Here is a 26,278-nt window from a genome sequence, read left to right on the forward strand (position 1 = left end):
TTGTTCTTGGATCCATCTATTTGCCCATTCGCTTAAATTCCGCTGGAGTCATTGCTTAAATATGTGTATTTTTATCTCCAAGAACCATTGTGGCAGGGGATTTATTAATGACTGGATCTTCCAACAGCCAGTTTGGAGACTGAAGAGTTGAAAAGCTCCAAAAGTAATCTCTGCTTTACTTCCAGAAATTGCTGTGTGCTCAGCAGGGTCTGATCTTCAGCTGCTTTAAAACGAATGAGCAGTTTCCTTGCCCTGTGCGAATCTATCATGCACCTCTCCAGCGTTTCTATCGTGCAGTGAATCCATTTTAGGAGTCTGGTTTCTACACCAAAAGTGAGAGATTGGACCAGCAGCAAGGAGCAGTCGATACAACTGCCCCCAAATTGCCCCCAAACTTGTGGGTTTGTTCCCAACAAGCCAATTTTGTCCACTTCTCATTTTATTTACTTTTTTTTCTCCTTTTGAGTGTATGTTTGTACATTTGCTGACCAAAGGAGCCCTTGGTATGAACAGCTCCAGTGAAAATTATCCATCGTAACAGGACTAAAATATTAGCTATATCCATGTACACATCATAAACTTAATGTTTTATGCAAAAGATGGGGGATGAAAAGAAAAAAGTTTCCCTGGTTAAAACAAAATCCAGAAAGTGGAAGTGAATCATTTCAACGCTCCTCCAAGTAAAAAATGTCTGCAAAATTCTTGTCTCCCTTCAAACCTTGTATGCTGGGAAAAAGTTGTTTTACTGATGGAATTGTACCAGGCCCCTTTCTGTGCAGCTCTAGACATTTCCAGGTTATGAAAAACATTTCAGTATAGTCAGTCTCTTTTTCTCCAGACCTCCACAGGCGTCCAAAATCTACCCAAGAGGCATCACCTTGGGTCTTTGAGGAAATCACAGTGATTGCTTTTGGCACATATGGTTGATTAACAGCGACCAAAGTCTGGCTTAGTTCAGAAATCCTTCTTGAGAGCCCTGTTTCGATGAGCTGTGGTGTGGAGTGGCAACAGAAGACCCATCGTGCAGAGGGATGCGGGTGCCGGAGATGAGTTGAGACAGTGCAGAAACGCCTGGATCTGAGTTGAAGCATCGAGTGGCCAGTGGTGCCCCATGGATTTGTGGGCTCCTGAAGTTGAAAACAGCATTTTTTTCTGGATTTTTTTAATTGAATACCCCTCTGGATATTCAACCGAGAGCGACAGGGAGAAGGAAATTCAAGGAGGAGGAAAGTGCAAGACTCGTTCATTTTCCTGTGGGGTGGGAGGCACTGGGAGATCCCCGCTGCCTTGCAGAGAGCAGGGAAGCACCTGCCAATGTACTTATGGTTCAGGAGAAAACCCCGGCTCTGTCCCATTTCTGCATCCTATCCACCTGCCCAGCGCATGTTGGGTTGGCCAGGCTGCGAGCAAGGTAGGGGCCAGCCAAACCTCCCTTGTGTTCGGACACGAGCCACAGTGGAGCACATGAAACTAATCCAAAGCTTTTGCTCTCGGGCTCGCCCAAGGATGGTGAGTGAGCAGCACAGCAAGAGACAGTAAAACAGCAGGGAAAAAAGCCGGCACATCAGAAACCAGGGCGATGACGCTGGGTGGATTGAGCGCCGGAGCATCCCAGTGAGGGAGAGGGGATGGTGGCGCCCTTCTGAGCGGCCGACGGAGCCGGGGAGCCGCTTAGGTGAGCGTGTTGGAGTAGAAGCTGAAGCTTTCAGAGACTGTTTTGGAGTCACTGCGGGAGGACCCGTTGGAGGTCATGTCTACGGAGAGACGCTTGGCCTTGCTGCTCTCCTCCAGCTCCTCTTCGGCTGCGCCAACTGCCGAGGACACGGTGGTCTCTATCCGGCTGACCTTGTACATGCTGCTCTGTGTCTGCAGGTACCTGGCTGACTTCATTTCCAGGCCCTCGTACTCACCGGCGCTGACGAACGGGCACCACCGAAAGGCGTGTTTGAACCCCACGCGAAACCTGGGGGGACAGAAGATGTGGGGAAAGGCAGGGGTGAGGGATGTGGAGATGGCAAAAGGACCTTGCTAGGAGTGGGAAGACAGAGCTAAGCACTGCTAAACAATAAAAAAACCCTGCTGCTTTTCACTAAGGGGATGAAAAACCTCTGATGAATCCCAATTAGGAGTCAGGACTGTTTTGATACCTGCCCTCAAATCCCACAGGGGCTTCAGGAGAGCCTTATTTAGGTGAGTATTATATTGTCCCTGCATCTGCTGGAAGCAGCCCCTGGCAGAAGATAGGACAGAACCGTCCTGGAAAAACTGTCCATCCATACTCTCCTTCCTCAGACCCCTTTGTATCTCCCCCTCCTCTGCTCCCTGTTGCACCAAGATGCTGCCGAAAGTCACTCGAAACCCACCTGTCATTGAGGCAGCAGTAGATGATGGGGTTGTACATGGTGGAGCTCATGGCCAGCCACATGACAGCCAGGTAGACCTGCTGGATGAACTTCTGCAGGTACCACTCGGGGTTGAAATACTGCAGGGTGAAGTAGATATGGTAGGGCAGCCAGCACAGCGCGAATGTGCATACCACGATGATCATCATCTTCACTACCTGTGAGGACAAGAGAGGGCAGGGAAGCTAAGTCATCCGTTGGACACCTGTGGACCTTGGAGACCTTGCCAACTGGGAACACATGGTCGACATCTTGGTTAAGCCATCCACACTCATGGAGGACACACATCTGCTCCATTAGCAACATCCATGCAATAAGTCCTGACCTGTTTCCACCCCTAATGAAGTATTTTTGGCTGTGGTTAGTTGGGATCAGGCGTGAATTATGGCTCCTACCGTGCTCAGAGCTCCTTACCTTCCGCTTAGCTGAGACCTGCTCATGGTAGCGGTCGGAGGAGTCGCCGGGTATCTCGCTTGCCCAGAGGGTGATACCAACCACAGTGTAGGCACATCCTATCACCAGAAGCGGCAAGAAGTAGATGAGGATGGTCATACAGAAGTGATACCTAGAAAAAATGATGGTCATTGAGTGTTTCCTCTACCTGTTCAGTCTTTTCTTGCAAACTGACCTTGAAGGCTAAGTGCTTTACAGGGGCAAAGAGAATTTGGCACAATTCCTGCAGACATGTTGCCTGCAGAGCTCGGACTGGGAAGGACTCCCTACTTTCACCACAATCTTTTCCAAGCCTCTTCTGCTAGCCTTTGGCATCCTAGCACCCTCGTGGCATGGGATGTAGAGGCCAGTGAAGAACTTGTGTTACCTTCATAAGGCAAGGATGTTTTAGCTGGAGTGGCTCTACTCTCACTTCTACCCTATTTACACTCCACATTATCCTAGAGATGAATGCTTGCTCTTATCACACCTTTTATCTGGCAGTCCTGCAGGAGCAAATGTGGTTTTTTTGACGTATAAAGGATGGGAATATTAAGCTGAAGAAATAAAGGCTTTCCCTCCGGGCCAAACACTGGGTCTTGGATGCAGCTTGCCTAAATCCTGGTCCACCATCGGTTTAGCTGGGCTCAGGTGGCACAAGCATAACCCCAGTCCCCAAAACCACAGCCTCCCTTTTCATGGAGGTTTATTAAAACTTTTCTGTGAGTTCAGTGGCCAGGTCAGTTCTCCAGGCTTGTGGGAGGGGCAGGAACTTGTGTTTGTTTATAATAGGTATAAATATGTCCAAAATCAAATGAGAGAGTCTGGATCAAACTGATAGCTCAGGCTTGAGACTGTTTTGTCATGAAGTCTGTGGAGCCGTGGCAGGTTGCAATAGCCGCTGGGATTGCAGTGGGTTCGGTGAAGGATTTGTGTTGAACAGTAGCTGGTTTAAAAAGGAAAAAAATAATACTGTTTTTAACAAACAAGATGGGGACAGACGGTTTGACCTTGCAGGTTCCTTCCTACCATCAGAGCTTGCAAAAACCTCTCTCTCCTGCAGAAAGATGAGCAATAGTGGTATAGAAATGCAGCTGGCTTGCAGAGTGCTGGCTTGAAAAGCATTATGTGTGCCACCAGGTCTAGAGGTAATTTTCTTTCAACCGCTTTAGGGTCTTTGCATGCATTTTCGGGGTGCGTTCGTGATTGAATGCAAGGTGCTACATCTGTTCAAGGTGGTTCAGGCCATGTAGCCACACTCCGCTCTTGCACTTACTCGTCCTCCCAGGAGCTTCGGTTGAATAATGCCTCCAAAGTGTAACGAATGGGTCAGGCTCGTGCCTGGTGCAACTCCCACAGGGAATGGGGTTGGCCCCAGACCTGTGCTGCCACGCCATCTCCTCCTTGTTTTGTACCTGCAATCTCATTTGGCCTCCTCTTTGCCCAGCGCTAATCACATTTGAGCTGGATTTTGTAGGGCTGTTTTCTATTTTGCTAATTAAAGAGGCGTCTCTGTGGCTCTGCGATGAAGATTTTGTTGCGGTTCCCATGTAATGCAGGGTCTTAAACTAGCTGCAAACAGCTGAGAGCGATGCAGAAATGCCCCAGAGGAGCTATTAGGTAATGTAAGCAAGACGGATCCTTATTTTCAGAGCCGCCTGCACATGGTAGGGGCAGGGATTTCCAAAGAGCCCTGACATTTTTTTTTTGGACCCTGGGCACTAAAAACCGGTCTCCATTTGAAACCATCCATATGTTATTTTGTCTACAAGAATTGCAGGATAAGAGCATTTAGTGAAGCCTGGGTTTTGTAATTTTAAGGTGTTTGGTGTGGGGATTTAGGGTCTTGTGTAGGATGGAGGAGCCTGTAGGAGTTACGGGGCAGCGGTGTTGGAGGAGGGGGCTGCCATTTCCTTTTTCCTTGCAAAGCCCAGACGGTCGCCGCGGGCTGTTATCTGCCAGAGAAGCTGGCGAGCGGAGCAGCTTTTCCCTTTCCCTTAACAAACCGAAATGGCAGCTAATGAAATTGGAATAGATCAGACATCTATTTTGAAACCAAAAGCGGGAGAGGGAATCAGTGGTTAGCGGTGGTGAGCAGCCGCTGAATCGAATCGAGCTGAATTGCCGGCTCTTGTTGCAGAGCATCTCGCCTGTGCCAAGGTCTTCGTCCACTTCCCCCCATATGAGCGGGCTGAGAAGGGGCACATTTTCCTGGTGAAAACTCACGTGCATGTCCTGGTCTCTGATACCCTCTGCATGCTAGGATTGTGCTTTCTGGGCTCCATTTGCCAAGAGAAAGAACCCCCTGGTGTTGGGAGATGTCCCCTATTTTCACTATGAACTGAAAAAATAATATTATTTTTCATCATGGCATTGCAAACAAGCCAGCTGCTGCCAGCGCCTTCCTTAAATAACTGCCCCGAGGCCATGCGAGCAGGGGAGGGTGTTTGACAGTGGCCCAACCACCTGTCCCTGCAAAGTTATTTTGGGGCAGTAAAATAACATCTCGGGCTCTGTGCTGTGCAAGTGAGTTCACGCGGTTTGGAGAGACTCTGCTGAGCCACAAGTTATTTTCAATCCCCACCAAATTATTTGGGTTTTGGCTATTTAAAAGCTTCTGCTTAGCATCTGCTTTCCTGGCTGCCCTCATCTGTCTGCAGAGCCCCTGGCTCACCAAAGAGCATGGGATGCTCAGGCTTTGAAGTGGCGCCTGGCTTCCAGCGGCAAATCATTCATAGGTTAATGGTGGCATTTTTCTCTTGAATTAGCTATTTGAAAAAGTGACGGCCCCGGTGTACAGCCAAACGGCAAACGATCTGCTGAAGTCAGGCCCTCAGCTCGCGCTGGTTGCTGCTTCAGTCCGGGGGGACTCAGCTCCATCCCATCCACGTGGGCTGTCTAAGCCAGCGGCATTTCTTGGTGTTGGCTGTATTTATCATGGTGGCCTGGGATAATTAAGGTTGCAAAACACCTCTGGAGATCAGCTGGGCCAGCCCCAGCTTGGTTCTTGCCATACCTGCCTTGCAATGCAAATAAATTAGATGATAATAAATGATACCACCCAGCTCTCTGCAACCCGCCGCTCGCTGCTGACTGGCAAACTCATCTCATTTGTCTTGCAGAGAGACCTTTTCCAGGATCAGGTTGGCTTTAAACACCTCCCCATGTGTGTGTGTCCCCTGCTTTGGCTCCAGCACAATTTCACAGCCCTAGTTCATTGCTTCATGGGACTGGAAATCAAAAATGCCTGCCCCCCCCCCCCCTTTTTTCCTTAACTCATGACATTTAACTTGCCACATGACTCGTGAACTTCAAAGAGCAAACTATGGAGAACCGCTGTGCTGGCAGACCAGCGGGGTTGCCCGGACCCTTTGGAAATGCCAGATTTAATTAGTTGGCACCTTAATGGGAAGGAAAGAGATCCCTGCTGAGCCATCTTAGCCCAGCGTTCGCCTCCTAGCCTGAGCTGATGCCACAGAGCCTCTTTTTGTAGCTTGGTTTTTAAGCAGTTGAGTGAATTTTGGGGCATTTGGACTCAGTAAATCCCAAACCAGGGTTTTTTTTCTGTTACTGCCTGGCCAAGATACACCCAGTAAAATCCTATTTACCTCTTACAGGATTAACTCTCGCCCCAGGAAGCCTTTAGAGATATGGATTACAGGAAAGGTGCTGCAAAAACCAAAGCCATACCTGCATATATGAATAAGCCCCTGGGGGCAATGCAGACCCCATCCCCACAGCCAAAATACCGCGTCTTAGTTTTACGTGAGTTTGCCTTAAGGATGAGCATCCAAGAAGGGCAGGGAGCATGGCACAGCATGAGGCAATATTTGGACCACGAGAAGTACTAAACTCACCTTAATTAACCTTAATGTGCCCCAAGATGATATAGATGGAGATTTTGCTACTGTCAACTACACAGCACTGGCCCTCGCTAGAGTAAGGGGAGAATTTCCCCATCCCGAGGAGCTTTGAGCCATTCCCGTCCTTCCTCGCTTCCTTTTTTTAGACTTTTTTTTTGGGCGTTTTTTCTGTACGGTGACTTGTCCCCACTGCCGGCAGAGTTCAACTCACGTTTTTCCGTACACGTTGGTGCTGTGCTCCGGCCACTCCACCAGACACACCAGCCGGCCCGGCAGCTCCTCCATCACCGAGTAGTAACCCTGGGGGAAAGCCAGCAGGAAAGCCAGGAGCCAGATGATGCCGATGACCACCTTGGTGGCGGTGGCTGAGAGCCGGGGTTGCAGCGGGTGGATGATAGCCATGTACCTGCAAGGTGGGAAAAGGAGAAATCAAGGCTGGAAAGCCCTGATGTTGCAGCTTTTGGGGCTGTTTTAGGCCTCCCTGGCATGGGGGTCGTACTTTTGACACCCCCTTAATGCATCCTGGTAGCCCCTCACTCCACACAATGTAAACAGCATCAAATAATCCCTTTATGGAGGACTCCCCAGCCAATGCTCTAATTCTCTTGCAACATTTTACCTTCGAGATTTGAATCCCGTCTGAGACACTCATTGACTTTTAACTGAAAAACAGCTTTGCTGACACAACCAGCAACCGGCTGCTTCTGCAAAGACCGATTTGTACGAAGCCAGCCGCCGTGCTGCCGTCTGGCAGCAGCCGCTTTGGCAGCGCCCAGTAGTTTTGCACCCGTGCAAAATCATATCTCTGTGGTAGATCACAGTGCCAAGTATTACAGGAGGAGAACCAAAAATAAGAGTGCTGGACCAGCGTGGGATGGGTGATCTGAGATACCACCTATATCTGCCTGGCTCGTGGGCTCTTTCCCCAGAACATCAGTCATCATATGTGAGGAAAGCTCCAGTGGCGACAAGGCGGATTGAATTTATCCCTCCACAAATCTAGTTTTGCAAACCTGGCAGCAGCCAGCAGCTCTAGAAGGATTAAGTGAGAACGTCACAAGTTTTTTATTTTATTTCTGCCCCCCGCTCCACATCAAGCTTTGGAAAGAGGAGAAACATTGCATCGCTCTGCATGAGTTATCGCCCGAGGCATTTGTGGACTCCTCTATTTCTCCCTTCATCCCTTCTCCTTTCTGAGAATGAAAAGTTTTTCCTTTTAATTTTTTCCTAGATGGAAAATACTTCCTGTGTTGCATTTTTGGGTGGTCACTTGCAGGGGCAAAGACACAGGGATGAATATATAAATACACAGGAGGTACTGCCGTCAGCTATTCCTCTGCTCCAGGGTACCAAACCTTATCGCCTTTGTGCAGCTGAAAATCCACCAAATCCACCTGATAATTATCCCTCGAAAATCTCCTCTGGCTGGTTGGTACCTGAAATCGAAGCTGGTTAGAAAGAGCCAAGGCAATGGGTGTTAGTGATGCTCTGGCACAGTGGCTGGCAATGCACCGAGGTCTCCTGGTTTCTGCACCTGCATTTCTCATTCTCCCCTTGTTGGACTGCGATGGGATTCCTGGGACCCTGCAAGGACTCATCTCCTTCCTCGTCCTCATCCTTCAAACGCCTGGCGTTGGCTGAGCCCCTTGTTGGGGAGTTTGCTGAGCTGGATGAGGTTTGGGTGGGCTTTATCGTGGGATTCCAAGCGGGTTACCCTGGGTTTGCACTCCCAGTTCAACATGCCTGAGTTTGCTGCTGGTGCTCGACCTGACAGTTTAAGCTCAAGCATGCAAATGGTGGAAAACAAGAGATTTCCACAAAAGTTGAGCCGTTTCTGTTTAAATACTTGCCTGGAGACACACCTGAGGCTGAAACCTCCAGAAAGCAAAGCCAGTGCTTGATTGCAGTGAGCCAGAAATTCTTTTACATCTCCGACCTTGTTTCTGCCAGTGCACTTTGGAGGACTTTCCTCATTGGTTTAAAGCACTTTGCATCCGCAGGAGCCCTTGTGGTTGATAAAACCTCCAAATAATTGCTGTAACGATGAACTAAACCCCAACCACATCATCTAGAGACCATTCCAGCTGCCATTGTCTTGTCTGCAACACTGTCTCGTGGTGGAAAGGAGACTGCAAAATTCATCTGATCACACTGGCATTGCAAGGATGGCATCAGGGAGGCAGGATGGAGCAAGCTAGCGGCGCTTTGAGGAAAACTGGCCCCAAATCCTATTTTTCAGCAGTGTTTCCCAATCCATCGCTCCGGAGAGACCTCTGAAATATTCCCTTGGGGATGCTCTGAGTTCAGCCACCCGTCAGGCTTAAAAATGGGAATAATAACAGTTCTCCCAGACAGGGGCTCTGACGGGGAAGGAAAAAAATATGATAAAAAGGGTCTGGGCTGCTTGGAGGAGCTGGTATTACAGACCATAAAAATGCTGGAGATAGATGGAAGTGTACAAACATCCTGAAAATAATTAGACCATTATTTTATATTATGATATCGTATAATTATATAATAATTGTATCACTAAGCAAAAAATTGTCCTAACATTTTAAAAACGGCTTCCTTTTTTTATTTTCCTTTTTTTTTTTTTTTTTTTTGTCTTCCTTTGCTTGACAAGAACATTTGATGCAAAATCAAACCAGGGAGAGGGAGGGAGCAGAGAATATGGTTTCGTGGCCACCTTAGCTTGGATGACAGCTGCCGTCTTGCTTGTATTAGGGTGGAAAAGCATTGGTACAGGGAGCAAAGCAGTTTCTTTTACCTTCTTCCAGCTCTGGGTCCATCGTGCTAAAATAACTCTCATTTCCTTGCAGATCAGTTGGACTTCCCATGTTTCTCTACCCAATAGGTTTGTGTGCATTGCTGTCTTTGAATTTTTGGTTTTGGGATTTTATTTAGGCACCACTGGATCTTTTTCGGCATCCAGAACACAGAAACCAAAAAGCCAGTTTGCTTTCTTGCAATTCTGCTCAGTTTTGAGCCAAACCCTCTCCTGTGATGTGTTTCTATGGCAGGGTTTTGGATAACCTAAAATAAAACCTTCCTTCTGAGCAAGCAAATGCAAAGCAGAAAAGCAACCCTGTGCTGTGGTGCCGTATTGCGGGTACCTCCAGGTTGTCTTCTCCCTTCCACATCGGTTCGATTTCCCAGGCGAGGCTGCGGTAGCGGCTGCAGCCAAACCTCCATCAATCACTTCTTAGCAGGGAAGAAAAATGACACGTCCATCACGACTTTGCCTTTCAGCAAAAAAACCTTGCCCATCTATTTATTTTTTATTAATACCAACAAGTTTGCATTCAAATGGAAATGCAGAGCGCAGGCACGGAATGCAGCTGCAACGCCCCGGCGTGTCTGCAAGGTGCTGGCGGGCGTTTGGCCCTGTGCGTGGTTTTGCGGCGCTGGGCACAAAAGGCATTGATCAGAGCTTAAGTGCTGGGAAGCCGCTGCCCTCCTTGGCTTGGCCACGCAGGTCCCAGCCACGCCAGCAAGAAGTGCGCTCTCGAAAACAAGGCTAATGAGTTTATTAGCTCATATTTCTCCTCGCAAAGTGCCTCTGTGGCCCCATCTCCCTAAGATGCTGTATCCTATTAGAGAGATTTATTTTTTTTTCTCTGCCGTCCAAGAGAGCAGTTTTCCCGTCCATAAAAAAATGGCGTGTTGCAGTTTGCTGGGGATGGTCATTCCTGGGAGGTGAGGCAGAGGAGCATGTCCCCATGTGAGCATCCTGCCCTCGCTGCTGCAGTGGGTAACAAACCACCGTGGGGGTCTTCAAGTCCTAATTTGTCACAGGAGTTGGGTCTTGGTTGAGAATTTAAGGACAGATTTCCTGTGTTAGGGAAAGGTTTTGTTCCCCATGCAGGCGGTGCATGGGGGTAGTACTAGGAATGGGGCCATTTGCCTGCAGAAGATGTTGGGCTGGGAAGACTTATACCCGTTCCTCAAAATAAAATGATCTGCAGTTGCTCTCCTTGCGGATGGTAGCGCTGCGTTCGAGTGCAAACCATCGTTAAGGTTTGCAAGCTCAGGGCTGCTCAGCTCCTTGCACGAGAGACCCGATGCCCGTGCAGTTGCATTTTCCTTGCACCTTTCCCACCATGTTTAATGTTTTAAATCCGCCATGTTTAATGGGCTTGGTACTAAAGCACACAACTTTATGCCAGACGCTATTTCATTATGCTGGTGATGCCATTTGCTGTTGTTTAAATATTTTATTGTGTTTTGGGGGGGTGTTACCATGACAGTACAATAGCATTTGAGTACAACTTTGTACCAGGGTAACTCCAAGTGTATCAGTTATTAAATAGATACTGTATTTGAGGCAGAGTAGCCATCTATTAATTGCATCTGGAAATCTGGAGTCTGCCTGGATAACTAATATTACACAATTGTTTCCACCCTCATGGAGATGAGATTAATATAATAGCAAAAATTTATGAAACGTCTTTCAGCCTAGAGTTTCCTTATCTGCTTCATTAAGCAATAAGGATACGAGAGATAAGAAATGAGTAACCAAGAGGATGCAGAGTTTGTTCTGTGTGTTTTATTGCACAATAATTTCCTGTCCTGAGCAGAGAGGGGTTAAGTGCAGAGTCAGTGCCGGGGGAGTCTGCAACCAAGTCAGAGCAGACGCCCTGGGTCCACATGGGTCAAATATTTCCACCATGGCTCCAGGTCCCTCCTACCCAAGAAATGAAAAGCTTCTCTGTAGAGAAAAACCTGCCTTTTTGCTTTCCACGAGGATTGTGTTGCAACAGCATGGATGCAAAAATACCATCCCTCGAGCAGGTTTGCATAGCAAAGCTTGGCCTTGTTGCGCTGGCCCCAAATACCTCATATCTGGATGATGGCCGAGGAGGCTAGCCGAGCCCTGCGTGCTTGAAACACGACGCTGGGGACGAAGGCGCTGCGAGCAGCTGTTTCCTCCTATTTATTGCTTTGACATAAAACAGTGATCATCCAAACTGAGGGATGGACAGCGTGCTCCTGCCCCGAGACCTGGGTGATGGTCAACGCTCGGCAAAGCACCTTCGTCAAGCAGAAGGCTGCAGGTTTCTCACCGGCATTTCCCCACAGCACCGGTACGGCACAGCATCTTTCCCTTCTGAAAGCAGTGCGGTATTTCCTTCGAGCACAATCGAAAAGGATGTGTTACCTGCCACCGAACAGTGATCTGAGTTACGCCAGCACCTTTGCAACCTCCCCTGCCTTCCTGCACAGCACCTCTTGCATTGCAAACCCCACGGGCACACTTGGTTTTAAAAGCCAAATACAAGCAAAACAGGATCAAACCCCAGTTTGTTGCAGCAGGCTGTTAAGGAGGCATAGAGCTCCCTCCTGCATTCATTGCACTTGCCGACAGCATCGGGGTGGGATGGGAGAGGAGGACCCAAAGCACCAGCCAGCCCCACTGAGGGACTGCAGATGCTGTTACTCGAGGCACCTATATGACCTTATGAACCAGATAGTCCTGGCACTGGTTTGTAGCTGGACAGTGAAGGGGCAGAACATAAATTACATGAAATATAGGGCTGGTGACCCATGAGACCTGGCATACTTAGTGCATGAGTGGTTCCCACTGGGCCATTGAGGAATTAAGAATAAATTAAGCAAGCCATATAAAATAAACCAAATATCTCACCAGACGCCCTCAAACTCCTACAGTGGCTTGTGCCAGCGCCCAGCTTGCAGATGAGCACTGTGGTCACCCCAAAAGCATGTCTAAAACCTGAGCCTCCTGCGTTTCCCAGCCACCAGACTGTTGCTAATTCATCTTAGTTCTATATTTATTGCCACAGGAATTTTAAGCCCCTTCTTCTTTCCGAAGGAGAGGGGGAAAAAAAGATGTAACTTATTTTTTGACAGGCTGAATTCATATCTAGTGGGTATTGGGGGGGGGATTAATTCCAGTTAATACCCATCAGGTAAGAGACTACTGCTGGGAGCAGGGCCATAAACCAGCCTTGATGAGTGACCCCTTACTAAGGCGTTCCCTTGTCCATCCCCGTCCCCCTGCTTTCTAACCCCAGCTGGGAAATCAATGCTTCGAGCCAGCTCCATGCTGGGTATCCAGCAGCTTTGTAGGGTTTTTGCTGTGTTCAGTGATGCTTCATTTTTCAGGAACGCAAAAAGCTGCTTCGGTTAGTGCTAGCTGGTGCGTAGGCAATGCTGGCCTTAAAACCCCGGGCACCTTTTGCTTCCCCCTTCCTCTTCCATCTTCCAAATTACATCCCAGCAGAGCAAGATTACACAGCACCAGGCGCAGATCAAAGTCCTGCTCTGCAAACCCCAGAAGTCCATTAAGTCAAGAGTAAAAAAAAAACAACCCTGGTGCTATATTAGGGTGTAAATGACTAATTAATCTGTCTGTGCGCTGATGTAATTTGTCCTCTCCGGAGGGTTTCTTTCTGCAGTAATTACCTCTCGGGGAAGGCATGGGGTCGCTGAGCTGGCAAATATGTTCCTGATATTCAGCTGGTTCATCCAACCTGGGAGTTCAAGCTTGCAAGCAGTAAATAATTTTCTGAGCCGGTTTTTCTCCTGCAAATAGTATGGGGTTGGGGAGATATTAATAGGTCTTAGCTGCAAACTAGCAATTTTAGATGCTGCTGTGGTGAATGAAGGTTTGCAGATTTGATGTTTCTTCTGCAGCTCCTGCTAGCAAATTGATGGATCTTAAGACACCTAATATAATTTGATAACCCATTTGGAAATAAAAAAGGAAATATGAATAAGATCCCAGTTGGATTGCCCAGCTCTGCATGCTGGTCTGACAGCATTGGTGCTGGTGGAGGTCGGAGAGAAAGCTCTTTTAATGAGGAAGAGCATCAAGTTGGTCTAGGAGTTGCAGGAGGTTAGTCCCACCTTGCAGGAGGTTAGTCCCACCGTATGTTGTTTTTATAGCTGCTTTAGAGCAGAGGACGCTTTGCAGAAAAAGGGAAATTGCTTTGTATTAAATAGCACAAGTGCTGCACAGTCTGTCTTCACCCTGAGTTCATGGCAGGGCTCTCACCCTTCTCATCAGGATTTGTTCAGTCTGCGGTGTTTTTGGCTTGGCTTACTTGAAGTTTTGAGCTCAGAGATGATTTTTTTTGATTCTGCAAGTAATCCAAGATCTTCACCTTCGGTTGCATTCCCAGTCGTCCATTATCATGGAAACTCATTCCTCCATCAGAAGTTTGCTAACGGTGCAGGTGAGTGGTGGTGCTCAGAGGTGAATCCAGGTCCCAAGGAGAGAGAAAACAGCAACAGTGATGCTCCATCCCATGTGCCATAGATATTGCAATTTAGAGATGTCCAGAGTTGTTTTTTTTTTTCCTCTAAGTGTGGCTGCAAATTAGCTTGGACTCACCATGGGCACTGCTGGGCTCTCATTTTTCCTGGAAGATTGTTAAAAAGCAGGATTTTATTTCTGTCTATTTCAAGTGAATTAATTCACACGGAGAGTTGGAAGCCAGAAAGAGATATGTGATGTGCTCTGGCACTGAAACGCCCGAAAACGAAGGACGTGGCAAATTTTATGGTGCCAAAGCGAGCTGTTTGGCCCCCACTTCTGCAGGATGCTAGGCAGACTTTACCAGCTGCCAGCCTTGACTCCTGAATTTCCTGCTATTGTTGCAGGGTTCAGAATAACACTCGCTAGAGGATTAACTTCTTTTTTTTTCAGAGCGGTTGTGCCCAGGCTGAAATAGGTCCTGGTGAAAGAGCGGGTGATCTAGCTTCAAGCAAAAGCCTTTTTTTTCTTGCACAAACCCATGGGGTGTCCTGCAAAAAAAGCCATTGGGACAATCAAACCCACTTCCCCACTTCTTCTCTCAACGACTCTGTTACGGCTGTGCCGAGTCTTTCCGAGGCGGTTTCGTATCCTCCGGCGAGGATGTTCTGGAAATTGCTTGCAGAAAGCACAAGCGGAGATGATTTAGGGGAGCAATCTGCAGACTGACGCTCCTCCGAGTCTTCAGATTCCATATCCAACCGCTCTGCTAGATGGCTTAATACACTTTGGGAACACAAGGCACATTAAATTCTGCTTTCCTAGTTTTTGATGAAAATCAGAACTGCAGTCATATTTGATTTCAGATATGTCCTGGCTGTGAATATAACCCATTTTGCTGAGCGTACCTGGCTCTGCTGCTCCAAATTCAGGTGCTTGCTTTGCTTGTTCCCACACAGCTTTTTGCTGCTTACCAGGACAAATTCTTCCCTTTTGGTTCCTGGAACAGGTTCCTGCATTTCATGCATTTAAGTTACTATTGTCAGGTCTCAGACACAGGAAAACAAGAAATTTTCCAGTGCTTGGAGATGTTGTTGCATGCTGCTTGCCTGGAGGGGCAGAGGATGGGCTTTGCTGCCTTCACCTTCCCAATTTCCACCTCGCTGGAAATTTGGGGCCAAGAAATGCAGCAGGTAGCTCTGTACAGGAGGTGCTTGCACACCGAGGCTGCATTCTTTCAGGTCCTTCTTGGTGGGTGAGCTAAGCCTGCACGCGTGGGTTTTGCAGCCCAGTCATGGGAAAACCAAGCCTCTGTTAAGGGTTTGCAGATGCAAAAAGAAAGCTGGAAATGCCAATTCCCCCTCCAAAATTCAGCCCCAGGCTCCCAGACCTGCCTTTGTTACCCATTTTCCACATGCTCCTCCAGCTTCCCCTGGGAGATTTGCTTTTCTGGTTATTCCAGGGTGTGGACCGAAGGCAAAACCCCAAACTATTAAAAAAAAAAATAAAATAATCTTTCTAATTCACCCTAACCTGAAAGGGGCTTTGCCGGCTGATCCCCAACATCCTTGAAATGCAGATACTCCTGAAACAGAGTCAGCAACACCACCAGGTAGGAACAGAGCCACACTGGTAGTATCCTCTTTTTATTTATTATTGCCTTAATTCTCCTCACATCTCCGGTATGAGAGTTTGGCTATGTCTGATTGATTTTGGGGAGAGGGTCTTGTAACTGCTCCAGAGGGAAACAAAACCTGAGCCTGTTTTTAATGACTAGAGACCATCATCCATCTCAGGCTCTGTGTCCTCAGCTGTCAGTGCGTGAGTTGTGGCAGCACTATAATTTCTCGTAGGGAAATATCTGTGCCAGTTTGCGCAGCACTTAGACATCAGTTCAAAATGTGCTGGCATACGGCAATGCAAATCTCCCCCCCCCTTCGCCTGTATCCCCAGCCAAAATGTCTTTTACTCCCTGGGAAGAAGGGCCAAAAAGAGGCGTTGCAGAGCCGAGCTGTCTTTGGGAAATATGTTGCGTTGGAAAAATCTGTTGCGCTTGAAACGCCGATACTCGAGAGAATTGCAAAGCTGTTTGAGAGCCTTGATTTATCTCTAGCACTGGCGTGAAAATGCCATCAAATAAAAGATTTCTCGGAGGGAAGAGAAGAGAGGGGAGCTGCACACTGGAGGTGCTTGGTGCATAGCTGTTTTGTGTCCCTCAAGCCCTGGCACATCCCTCTGGGGTGACAAAGGCAGCGTCCCCCGTGCCATTGCACCCTGCCGAGTGCTGCCTGAACTTTTGATCGCGGAAAAATGCAAGCGGGATCTCGCTCTGCCGGCAGTCCCCAGCCATCGGGCAGCACCGGCAGAAACCAGGCAGTGAAAAAACAAAAGCCCAACTAAGCTGTGCTGGATTCAGCTGAATGAGAGAAATCCTTGGCACCTACCTCTCCCCCTTGACCCCCACTGGTAAAATCAAGGTGGGTTTGCTTGGGGTGACACACCAGAACACAACGTGACAACACACACCCGCCAAGTCAAGATGCCTTTCCCGAGCCTGAGCTTCTCTCCGAGGCTCCTGGGTTCCCAACCCAGATCAAGAGATATGAAACAGCTCCTGCAGCACAGCCGAGGCATGTCCGACACAGGCGTATATTTTATGTCATGAGGTGATGCCGTTTTGTGCTAAATATCAAGTTTGCTTTTAAATGAGGAGGTTGGGAAAAGAATGGACGGCTCTGCAGAGGAGCTGGGAAGGGAGAGGACAGTGATGCTACAAATGCACACCCAAGACACGCTACCGACACGCACGGGGGTTACAAAGCCTTTTCTCGAGCTCCTCTTGCAGAGCTGACAAAGGATTCCCAAAGCCACCTGCAACCAGGGTGGGGAGAGGAATTATTTCTAACGTTCTTTTACCAAAACGAGCTTTATTATAATTGCAATGTTCTCCCATGACTGAAGTTCAGATGGAGCTGAGCACAGCACCCGGGTGGAGGCAGACCTGGGTGCCAGGGAGGGTTTGGGGTTTGATGCTTAGAACTCACCTGTCCAGGGCGATGGCCGTCATGGAGTAGATGCTGGCGAAGACGGCGGCGATGGGGAAGAAGTTGTGAAACTTGCAGTAGAGCAGCCCGTAGTACCACTCATTGTGGATGGCATAGGTGAAGTTCACCACCGTGTTGAAGGCGGACATGGAGGCTTCGGCAAAAGCCAGGTTCACCAAGAAGTAGTTGGTGACGGTGCGCATCCTCTTGTGAGCCAGGATGATCCACATCACCACCACGTTCCCCACCACCGACACCACCACAATGAGGGCGTAGGCGACAGCCCACAGGGCCACTTGCCACGGGGGCTGTACAAACTGGTTTGTGAAGGACTCATTCAGGGAGCCGTTGAACAGCCACTGGTGCTCCAGCTCCGCTTCCAGCGGCAGAGCGTTATCCATCGCGCCACGATGCAGCCAGACCGGGCACACGGGTGCTTTGGGGCGCAGGTCCTTCCTCGTTTAGGGTGCAGCAGGATCAGGGTACGTGGATGCTTTTGGGGTGCAGGTCCCTCCTGGTTAGGGCACAGCAGGATCAGGGTATGACAAGTTTGGGGGACACAGCTAGTTTGGGATGCAGCTCCCTCTTGGTTCAGAAAGCAGCCATTTTGGGGTGCACAGCTGCTTCATAGGTCTCTCCTGCTTGAGGGTGCAGCAACTTTTGGGGAATAGGACCCCTCTGGTTCAGGGTGCAGTTTGTTTGGGGTGCTTGGCTGGTTCGGGGTGCAGGTCTCTCCTCTCTCCGGGTGCAGCTGGAGCAGGGTGCCCGGCCATGTCAAGGCACACCACTGGTTTGGGGCACGGGTCCCTCCCAGTTCGAGCACAGCTGGACTGGGATGCACAGCTGGTTCGGGGCACGGGTCCCTCCAGGCTTGGCTGCAGCTGCTCCAGGGCGCAGATTCCTCCTGGTTCAGGATCAGAGAGGGATGCGAGTCCTTCCCAGTTCACGACCGCAACAGGATGCGGGTTTCTCCCGGTTCAGGACTGGAACAGGATGCGGGTCCCTCCCGGTTCGGGGTGCAGCCGGTTTGGGATGCGGGTTCCTCCCTGTTCAGGACCAGAGCGGGATGCGGATTCCTCTTGGTTCAGGACTGGAACAGGATGCGGGTTTCTCCCAGTTCAGGGTGCAGGCGGTTCAGGATGCAGATCCCTCCCCGTTCAGGACTAGAGTGGGATGCACGTTCCTCCCGGTTGAGGACCGGAGCGGGATGCGGGTCCTTCCCGGTTCGGGGTGCAGCCGGATCGGGATGCAGGTTCCTCCCGGTTGAGGACCGGAGCGGGATGCGGGTCCCTCCCCGTTCAGGACTGGAGCGGGATGAGGGATGCGGGGTGCGGGTCCCTCTCGGTTGAGGACTGGAGCGGGCTGCGGCTGCGGGTTCCTCCCGGTCGAGGACCGGAGCGGGATGCGGGTTCCTCCCGGTCGAGGACCGGAGCGGGATGCGGGTCCCTCTCGGTTGAGGACCGGAGCGGGATGCGGGTCGCTCCCCGTTCAGGACCGGAGCGGGATGAGGGATGCGGGATGCCGGTGCCTCCCGGTTGAGGACCGGAGCGGGCCGCGGGTTCCTGCCGGTTGAGGACCGGTTCGGGCTGCGGGTCCCTTCCCCGTTCGGGCTGCCGCCGGACCGGGCTGCGGGTCCCTCCGGGCCGAGGACCGCGGAGGGCTCCGGGGCGCAGCCGGGACCGCGGAGCCGGCTGCGGCGGGCGAGGCGCGACCGGGGCTTTTCTAAGCGGCGCGGGCGGTGCCAGCGAGCGGTGGGCAGAGCCGGCCCGGAGAGCCCTCCCCCGGCCCCCCCGCTCCCCTCTGCCCTGCCCGGGGGGGCTCTGCCGGGTCCCGGAGCTGCAGCCCCCCCCGGCCTCCCCTCGCCGCTCCCCGCAGCGCAGAGCTGCCCTTCCCAGCGGACAGGAGCCCCCGGGATTCCCCGCCCCCCCCCCATTTTCCCCCCTCCTCATCCCCTCTCCAACCTCTCTGCCCTCAAATTCTTCCTGTGCTTTGCATCCTTCTAGGGGGCTGACGGGCGTCTGGGCCAAATGGGCTCTAAAAAGTCACCGGGAGTTTAAAACATGCTGATAATGGTAAAGCTTCTATATATTATATATTATAAAGCTTTCCAACATAACAGCCGTGGCATTTCTCCCACCGGCGTTACGTTGTGGTTGGCAAGTGCTTTGCATCCCCGACGAACAAAGCAAATGTTTGACTTCTCGAAGAAGGAAAAGGTCTTCCCGTTCCGATGCGACCGGCTTCCTACCACTGCAAATAGGACGTTTCATTTTAGTGCCTCTTTGCTCGTAAAGCAAACACGGCTCCTGTTGGGCTGGAGAAACCTTCTCCGCTAAAGAATCTTTTCTCCCATGAATAAGCTGTTGGAATCTAATTAAACTGCAAACAGAGATTTGCACCATCCCACAGTCCGGGTTTATAATATCCACCAGACAGAGGTGATTTTAACTTACTCGTCCAGTGCTGTGTTATTGCCAAGTGTGGGCAAAAAACTAACGACTGTTGTTGCCTGCCAGGAGAGCTGGTTTTGCCTTGGGATGCACCAATGAAGAGGAAAATCACCTTGGAAATCTGAGCGCGTCCCTCCGGTTCGCTAATGGATGCTCCTAAATCGTGTGCTCAGGACGCAGCCTCCCAAATGGGTGGAAGAGGAGCACTGAGCTGGAGGAACCGCTTCCAGGTAAAGCTGCGGCTCCCTGAAAACTGGGAGAAAATCGGATTGGAATTGCACAGCTGAGCATCGTGGAGGGAGGATGCTCGGCTCTTACGCCGGAGCAAGCGCTTAGGGAAACCTGAGGGACTGAAAGTCTTGAGTGCCCAGTGCCAGGTCAGTAGTTGAAGTGAGACTGAGCTTTTTAACCCCAGGACGGATGAAGGAGGAGATATATTCAGCCAGGGCCTCCGCGTTTCCAGCAGCCCTGGGAGCAGGAGCTGCCTGGGTGACCACAGAGGGGTCCAGGCCGGTGGCTGAGCGCTCTTCCCGCATCCGGATGCTCCCGGACCACTCGATGGCAGCATTGCCTAAAAATGCAGGAGGAGGAATGGGTGAACAGCCTGCCGGGGCCGGGGAAGGCTCCCTGGTGATGGCATTTCCAATTCCTCCCCTCTGCCAGGCTGTTTTGGGGCATTGCTATAAATTTGGTGAACGGTGAACCCCAAAGGAGGGGACGCTGTGGCAGGTGGGGACAACGTTAGCAGCCATCTCAGCCCAGCCCAGCAAATCCTTTCCCACGCCAACAAACCCTTTCCCGCTCCCTCCATCCCCGAATTGCTTCAAGCTGGTAGCATCAGCCCAGGGACCACTGCAGGGCCGAAAGAGAGCACATCCCTGCTTCCTGCCTCAGTTTATCCGTTAGGAAAAAAGGGGCAATGCCCTTGCGTGCTCCTGTTGAAAAGAACCAGCTCTTTTTTTTTCCTGTGCTGCTGCCATGCAAGGAATTGAAATGCAGCCTGAACTCTGGATCAAAGCAGGCTCTAGAAGGGAGATGTGTGTATCGGCATGTTCAGGCTGCCGCGCGTTGGGTAGTCTGGGGGGGGATTTCACCCAAAGGGTATGTTTTCTTTCTTTTGGAAGAGATTGCATTAAAAGGAAAAAAATAAATAAATCAATTCTAGGACAGAAAGCCGCATGAGGGAGAGCAGATGTATTTATTGCTCAGCAAAACCAAACAGATTAGTGCAATCTTTTGACAACTAATTAATACTTGCAGGTCCCCATGAAGATGCCAGTGCTATTCTTGGCGTGAATGCACTGGGCTATTCCAACAAGCCCTCTCCTTCCTTTCACTGGGGATGCTTGTATACCTTTATGTATATCATCAGCCCTTTCAGAGTACAGAGAAAGGCTTTGTAACTGGCAGCTGGAGAAAACCTTGCCTTTTCCTGTTGTGTTTTCCAGAAGGACAGGAACCTCTTACGCAGAATCCCTTGGGGCCAGTGTAACATCAAGCTCATACAAAGCGTGGTCGTCTGGGAGGAAAAACTGGCCTCGTCCTTCAGGGAACCATCAGAGATGGTGTTTCTCCAGCTTCTGAGGTTTTGACTCCTCCAGCCACCCCGGCCAGGGGGTTGGACCCCATCTCCCCATTGCAAACAGTCAGGTGCGAGCAACACCAGGAACAGGTTCAAGATTTGCCACCTCCCCAAAACGTGGCTACAGGTCCTAAACAACACATATCCCTTGCAAGCTGCCAGAAGAGGTGTTTGCATGGCTTTTTGCTTGGGTAGAACCAGTGCAGGTGGATCAAGCTGTGCTTTAAATCTGGGGTATGGCACCAGTGGGGGACAGCAGCTTGCACCCAGCAAGGTAATAATGTCTTTTCCTAAAACAGCTGGATCCAGAAAGGAACATCTGCCCTGGTGTATCCCTCAAGCAGAGTAGGGAAGCAGCTTGTCCTTGCGCCCCTGGGCACGCAGAAGGGACAGCAAGGAGCCATACAAGCTGTTTTCCACAGCACTGAGCAGCACTTGGATGCTTAGCTATCTACTAGCAGAAATAGCTCACTTTATCAAGTGGCTCCTCATGATTAATTTGGAAATCATGTAGTCTAAAAGCCCCAGAAGCAAGCTGCCTTCTGCAAGATGGGTTGCACAAGCATGTGCCAGTGCACACTTCTTCAGGCTCCCCACCTTCCCCCATGCTGTTACCTTGGCTTTAAATTGAGCACAGCTGAGCTCTGCTTTGGGGGTTATGTTTTGCAGCTGGTTGGTGTTTCCCAGGTTGGGGTGGTTTGTTAATTAATGAGTGCTCTTCCTGCTCCCATGTAGCTTTGTGCTCTAGGTTCTTGTACTTTGGAGACTCTAAAGCAGGGTGGATGGAGATTGTGTGGCTCTAAACCATGGTGTCTTTGCTAAATGTAAGTTTGCTTTATGCTTCTTAGCAGGAGGTGGGTAAAGCCTCCTTGTCTGGAGCAGTATGAGATGGGGTTTATTTCTCTGGAGAGGAAGCCTGCACTGTGCAAGGGGTGCTGGGTGTTGAAGATCCTCTGTTTAGGGCAGTGCTGTGGTAGTATGAAATCTTTGGAAAGCCCTTTAGAGCAGGGGTTTTTTTGTGTGTGTTTTTTGTTGTTTTTTTTTTTTAAATTTCCTGACCTTGCAGAAGGAGCATGTTAAATGGTTTCCTTAGAAATGAGGTTTTTGAGGATGTTTTGGTTGATTGCATGCTCTGTAAGTCACCTCCTGCCCCCGCAAGAGCTGTGTTATGTGGTGGCAATCAGCAATGTAAGTGTTAGACTGGTGAAGAAGGGAGTGCTGTGTATTTGCTGTATGCTGGTGCAGACTTTTGTAGCTCCCTAGACTAAGGGATACTACTTAAGTATGGATTTAAGCCCGTACGTGAGCTAAAAAGTGCCTAAAATTGTTGCATTGCAGCATCCCTGTTGCAATAGAGTCCTTGTACCACCGCAGCAGCTCTGGGCTGTAGAAGCGAGACAAGAGGGAGGATAAACTGGGGGGTTTCTTGCAGCTCTGCATCACTGTGGAACCCTGAGGCTGTAGTCAGTGATGGGCAAAACCCTGTGAATCACGCTAGGGATTTGTATAGCTGCCAAAATCACAGCCTTAATAGATGTAGTGATGGAGGAATGGCTAGCAGAGAGTTGTGAATTTGGGGAGATGTGGTTTGGTAAGAAAATATACTGGGGAGCCTGAGATCTACCCGAGGTTAAGTGACTTGGGATGGAGTTTTAAAATCCTGCCTTATAATTAAGCCAACCCACTGATACTGCTGTGACTCCAAAGCTGCCTGCAGTGGCAATGAGCCATACAGTGCTGCTGGAGGAGTCCTCAGTTTTGGAGTGAGAGGAAAAAATAACTGGGATTATTAAAAAAAAAAAAAAAGGCAAGACCTACATTAGCAAAATAAAATACTTGGTTTGTTTGCTGCTACGCAATATGTGACACCAAGATAAGCAGGGGAAGGAAAATGCTGATCCAGGAGGGACTGATAGGTTCCTGAACAAGCCATCCCAAACTTGTAGTGACGGGTTTGATTTAGCACCTGGCTGTGAATGCTGAAATACATTTTGCCTGGGCACAGGCTGCTGAGCAGCCCTCTCCTGGTTGTAGGCAATTATTTGCTGATTTAATCCAGCTTGTGTTAGTTTTGCTGTTTACTTTAAATGCAGGTTCTCACTAGCAACACTTGACTTGGCCCAGACTGTTTCCTGCTGAAACTTCTTTTCAATTTAGCTTCTCACCTCCTGGAAAGAGACCTTGGGGTTCACTGCAGGATTTATTCCTATCCATCCCTTCATTTACTTTATTCTCCCCGTCAGGTGGAAGAAGGCTCAAACCTAGGCTTAGCTTTAACTAATATTTTAGGCTTGGCATGCCCAGCCTAAGCAAATGCTTTGGATACGTGGGTGAGTAACCCATCTTTGTGCTCTTCAAAAGTCTTTGTGAAAGTTTAAAAGCCCCTTTCCCCTGCCCCAAGCAAAATGTCTCTCCTTTGAACTTCAGGACTGGCAGCACAGCAGTTTGGGGGTCTGCAGGGCTTTGTGGGCAGGATTTAGAGTGTAAAACACTTAGCCCATACCCAGGGGTAGCTGCTACTTGCCCTGCCTCAAAGGTCCTGGCTTGTTTTTTTAAGCCTAACTGCCCAACAGTCCTCACTAGGGTGGGGATGAGCCTGGACCAGCCGTGATCTCTTGCAAGAAGGGCTGATAGAGGGGCAATTTGCTATGGAAATGGCAGTTTTGTCTCTTACTGGTGAGTTGCAGAGGGGAATCCAAAGGACCAGGAGAGGGAAGGGTTGCCCCTTGACTCTGTTAGCTGGTGACGCTGCTTGACTGGGGGGGAGAAGGTCAATGGCATCAAAAATAGCCTGTGCTGGTTTAAGGGGTGAAGACGGTGGAGCTGATGTTGCTTTGGCAGATGCCCAAGCATGCAGGGACTGTCCGGCCTCCTCCTGGGTCTTTTGCCCCAAATAGAAAGAGCAATTCCCAATGGAAAGGAGCAGCAGAGCCGGTGTTTGCATTGCCCTGAGTGCCGGGGTCCTCCAGGCAGCTCGTACTTCACCCCGGCAGCTTGCTCCTTAATTTCTCAGTCCTTTTTCAGAGCCTCCTGCTGCTTTTTGACACATCTTCAGCCTGAAATCACTGAAGCCTGGTGCAGGTGTCCTAGCAACGCTCCCGGCCTTGCAAGAGGTGGCTGGTGGTAAAGCAAAGTGTGCAAAACCTGGCTGTGGGCACCCCAAAGCAGACCTGGCTTGGAGGTGTCTTTCAGTCCTAGGGGAGATGTTTCCTCCTCTTTCTCCCCCCAAAAATCTTCCAGGAACTGATAGGTTTGGGCTTATCCTGTCTCTGTGTTGTTCCACCTGAAATGTGGATTTGGCTTTGCCTCTCCAGCTGGGTGCACCCCTGGGAAATGGCCTGCGGTTATGGGCAAGACCCTCTTGGGTTGTGAACATGGGGGTTTTGGCTTCAGCCTTTGTCACAGGACTGACCAGCCACCGCAGCTGTGACAGGGAGAGGTGAGGAGCCTTGGGTGACCGATGCAGCAGGTGAAACCAGACTTGGTGTCTTCTGACCGTTCTGTCTCTGGGCTCTTCATGGTTGCCTTCCTCTTAGATGTTTTCCCATGGCATTGGATTCTGGTTGCTCTTGGTTTTGCATCCAAAAGCTGAGAACTGGAGGCCTTCTGGATGATTTAGCCATGTGTTTTCTCACCTCTTCCTCCCTTTCCACCCAGGTTTCCATGCTGAGGCCAACCTCAAATGCAGGACAGGGGTAGCTCCTCCAGGTTTGCTGCTTCAGAAGGATGTGTCACCTTTTCCACAGAACAGCTTAAGGGGCCTTGAAGGACCCATTTGGATATATGTCGTTAGATGGATGGGCTGAATGATGATGCAGTTGATGGTGTCCAGCTCCAGGGAAGTTGTTTCCAGCTTTTCCTTGTGAGGATTGCAAACTGTTTGGGTGGGAAAGACCCTGGAGGTCTCAAAGCTGGGCTGCTTAGATGAGCTTGCTCAGGTCCATGTCTCCGTGGCTTTGAGCATCTCCAAGGATGGCAGTTCCCCACCCCTCTGGGTCCCTGCTTGAGCACCCTCATGCTATTGGGGGTGGGAAGATTAACCATATCCCATTGGACTTTCCAACTTTGCAACTGAGCTACCTGCTAGCTCATCGTGACGCCCAAGGGCTGCTTCTGGGCTGGGAAATTTGTGCAGCAGCCCTTTGCCAGCTGAAAGCACTGTGTTCTAGCAGGAAACCTGCCTGCAAAGCTTTGAAGCAGATCATTGGGATGAAGGGCTCAGCCAGAGACTGGCAGTTTGCATGGGGAGAGGGAAGTTGGGGGGGGGGGGGGGAAGGCTTTTTTTTTCCTAGCTGGAAGTGGTAACAGCAGCATGTAGCCCAATGCCAGGATGCTGGGGTGGCACAAGGATGTCACTTGAGAGCAAACGCTTGCAAATACTACATAAAAATAGCTCAGTGCGAGTCTTGTGGCTTGCTAGTAGCTTGGCTGTGATGACTCTTGTAAACTGGGTGAATTTAACAGCAGGGTTGTAAAGTTTATTAATGCTTCATGCCTGGGGGTTGGTGAGCCCTGGCAAACTTAATCCAGATGATGGTTGTGGAGGAATTTGTTTTGCAAATGCCTCTTGAGCTCCAGTTATTGCTTGCCATGTAAAAAAAGACAAAAGTGCTCCTAACTTCATGATATTTGTGGTTACAAATGATCATCTCCTCCAGTAAAATCCGCTTTGCTAGCTCTCCCTAGCTGTCAATGAATTAATGAGTTGGGCCCGCGACCAAGCAGTAGCTAATTAAACTATTTTCAATTCCCAGAACCTCTTAATTCATCCTCTTTGCAAGGATGCAATATTAAGTGAGATTCAGATCAGCTTTTGCCAGAGGACTCGAGAGAGAGAGAGATGCTTCCTCGCAGAAGGCTATTTCCATAAGAAACTTCAACCTCCTGACCCCAGGGGCCAGAGAGAGCGAGCTGTGCAAATAAAAGCAGCAAGAGATGCTTTTAGCTGTGGAATACAACTCTTTCTCATGGCCTTTTTGTATGCAAACCATTGACTTGTTTTAATTTTTTTTTTTTGTGGTTTAATTGGCTGGTATTGTTCTACCCCAAAAATAACTGCAAAAAGCCCTTCTTCTGCAGATCCATTGCCCACATGTATTTTGTCTCCAGCTTGCTTGCCTGGCTGGGATTTCTTGCTGTTATTTCATGGTGGAAGTACTGAAGCTGCTAGGAAACAATCTCTCAGGAGATAAAGTGGGGGTTTTATGCCGAGCTGTTAGGAAAGGGACGTTTGCTATGTACATCCTCAGTTTGGAGGCAATAGTGAATCTGGGGATGTGCGTGGGAAAG

At 49.8% G+C, this 26,278-nt stretch overlaps 1 protein-coding gene across 2 annotated transcripts; it reads right to left on the reverse strand.

Annotated features, from left to right (window-relative positions):
• Positions 1-1,572: 1,572 nt before the first annotated feature.
• Positions 1,573-17,358, reverse strand: TACR1 (tachykinin receptor 1). 2 transcript variants are annotated; one of them, XM_075043666.1, is made up of 6 exons: positions 16,958-17,358; positions 6,923-7,103; positions 6,674-6,681; positions 2,817-2,967; positions 2,364-2,560; positions 1,573-1,963 (listed from the first exon to the last, which is right to left on the reverse strand). In XM_075043666.1, the coding sequence occupies exons 1-6, from the start codon at positions 17,356-17,358 to the stop codon at positions 1,672-1,674; spliced, it is 1,230 nt and encodes a 409-aa protein (XP_074899767.1). In that variant the 3' UTR covers positions 1,573-1,671. The 2 variants fall into 2 exon arrangements, with proteins under 2 accessions (XP_074899767.1, XP_074899766.1); XM_075043665.1 differs by lacking the exon at positions 6,674-6,681 and having other exon boundaries at positions 6,909-7,103.
• Between the last annotated feature and the right edge of the window lie 8,920 nt (positions 17,359-26,278).

The sequence above is a fragment of the Buteo buteo genome, chromosome 12 (assembly GCF_964188355.1).
Source record: "Buteo buteo chromosome 12, bButBut1.hap1.1, whole genome shotgun sequence".
Taxonomy (NCBI): Eukaryota; Metazoa; Chordata; class Aves; order Accipitriformes; family Accipitridae; genus Buteo; species Buteo buteo.

Excerpts from the sequence above, each read along its gene's own strand:
- TACR1 (XM_075043665.1), bottom strand. The coding sequence starts at position 17,358 with ATGGATAACGCTCTGCCGCTGGAAGCGGAGCTGGAGCACCAGTGGCTG. Across the intron at positions 7,104-16,957 it reads ACGGCCATCGCCCTGGACAG|GTACATGGCTATCATCCACC; the intron begins GTGAGTTCTAAG and ends CCCACCTTGCAG. Across the intron at positions 1,964-2,363 it reads TACTGCTGCCTCAATGACAG|GTTTCGCGTGGGGTTCAAAC; the intron begins GTGGGTTTCGAG and ends CTGTCCCCCCAG.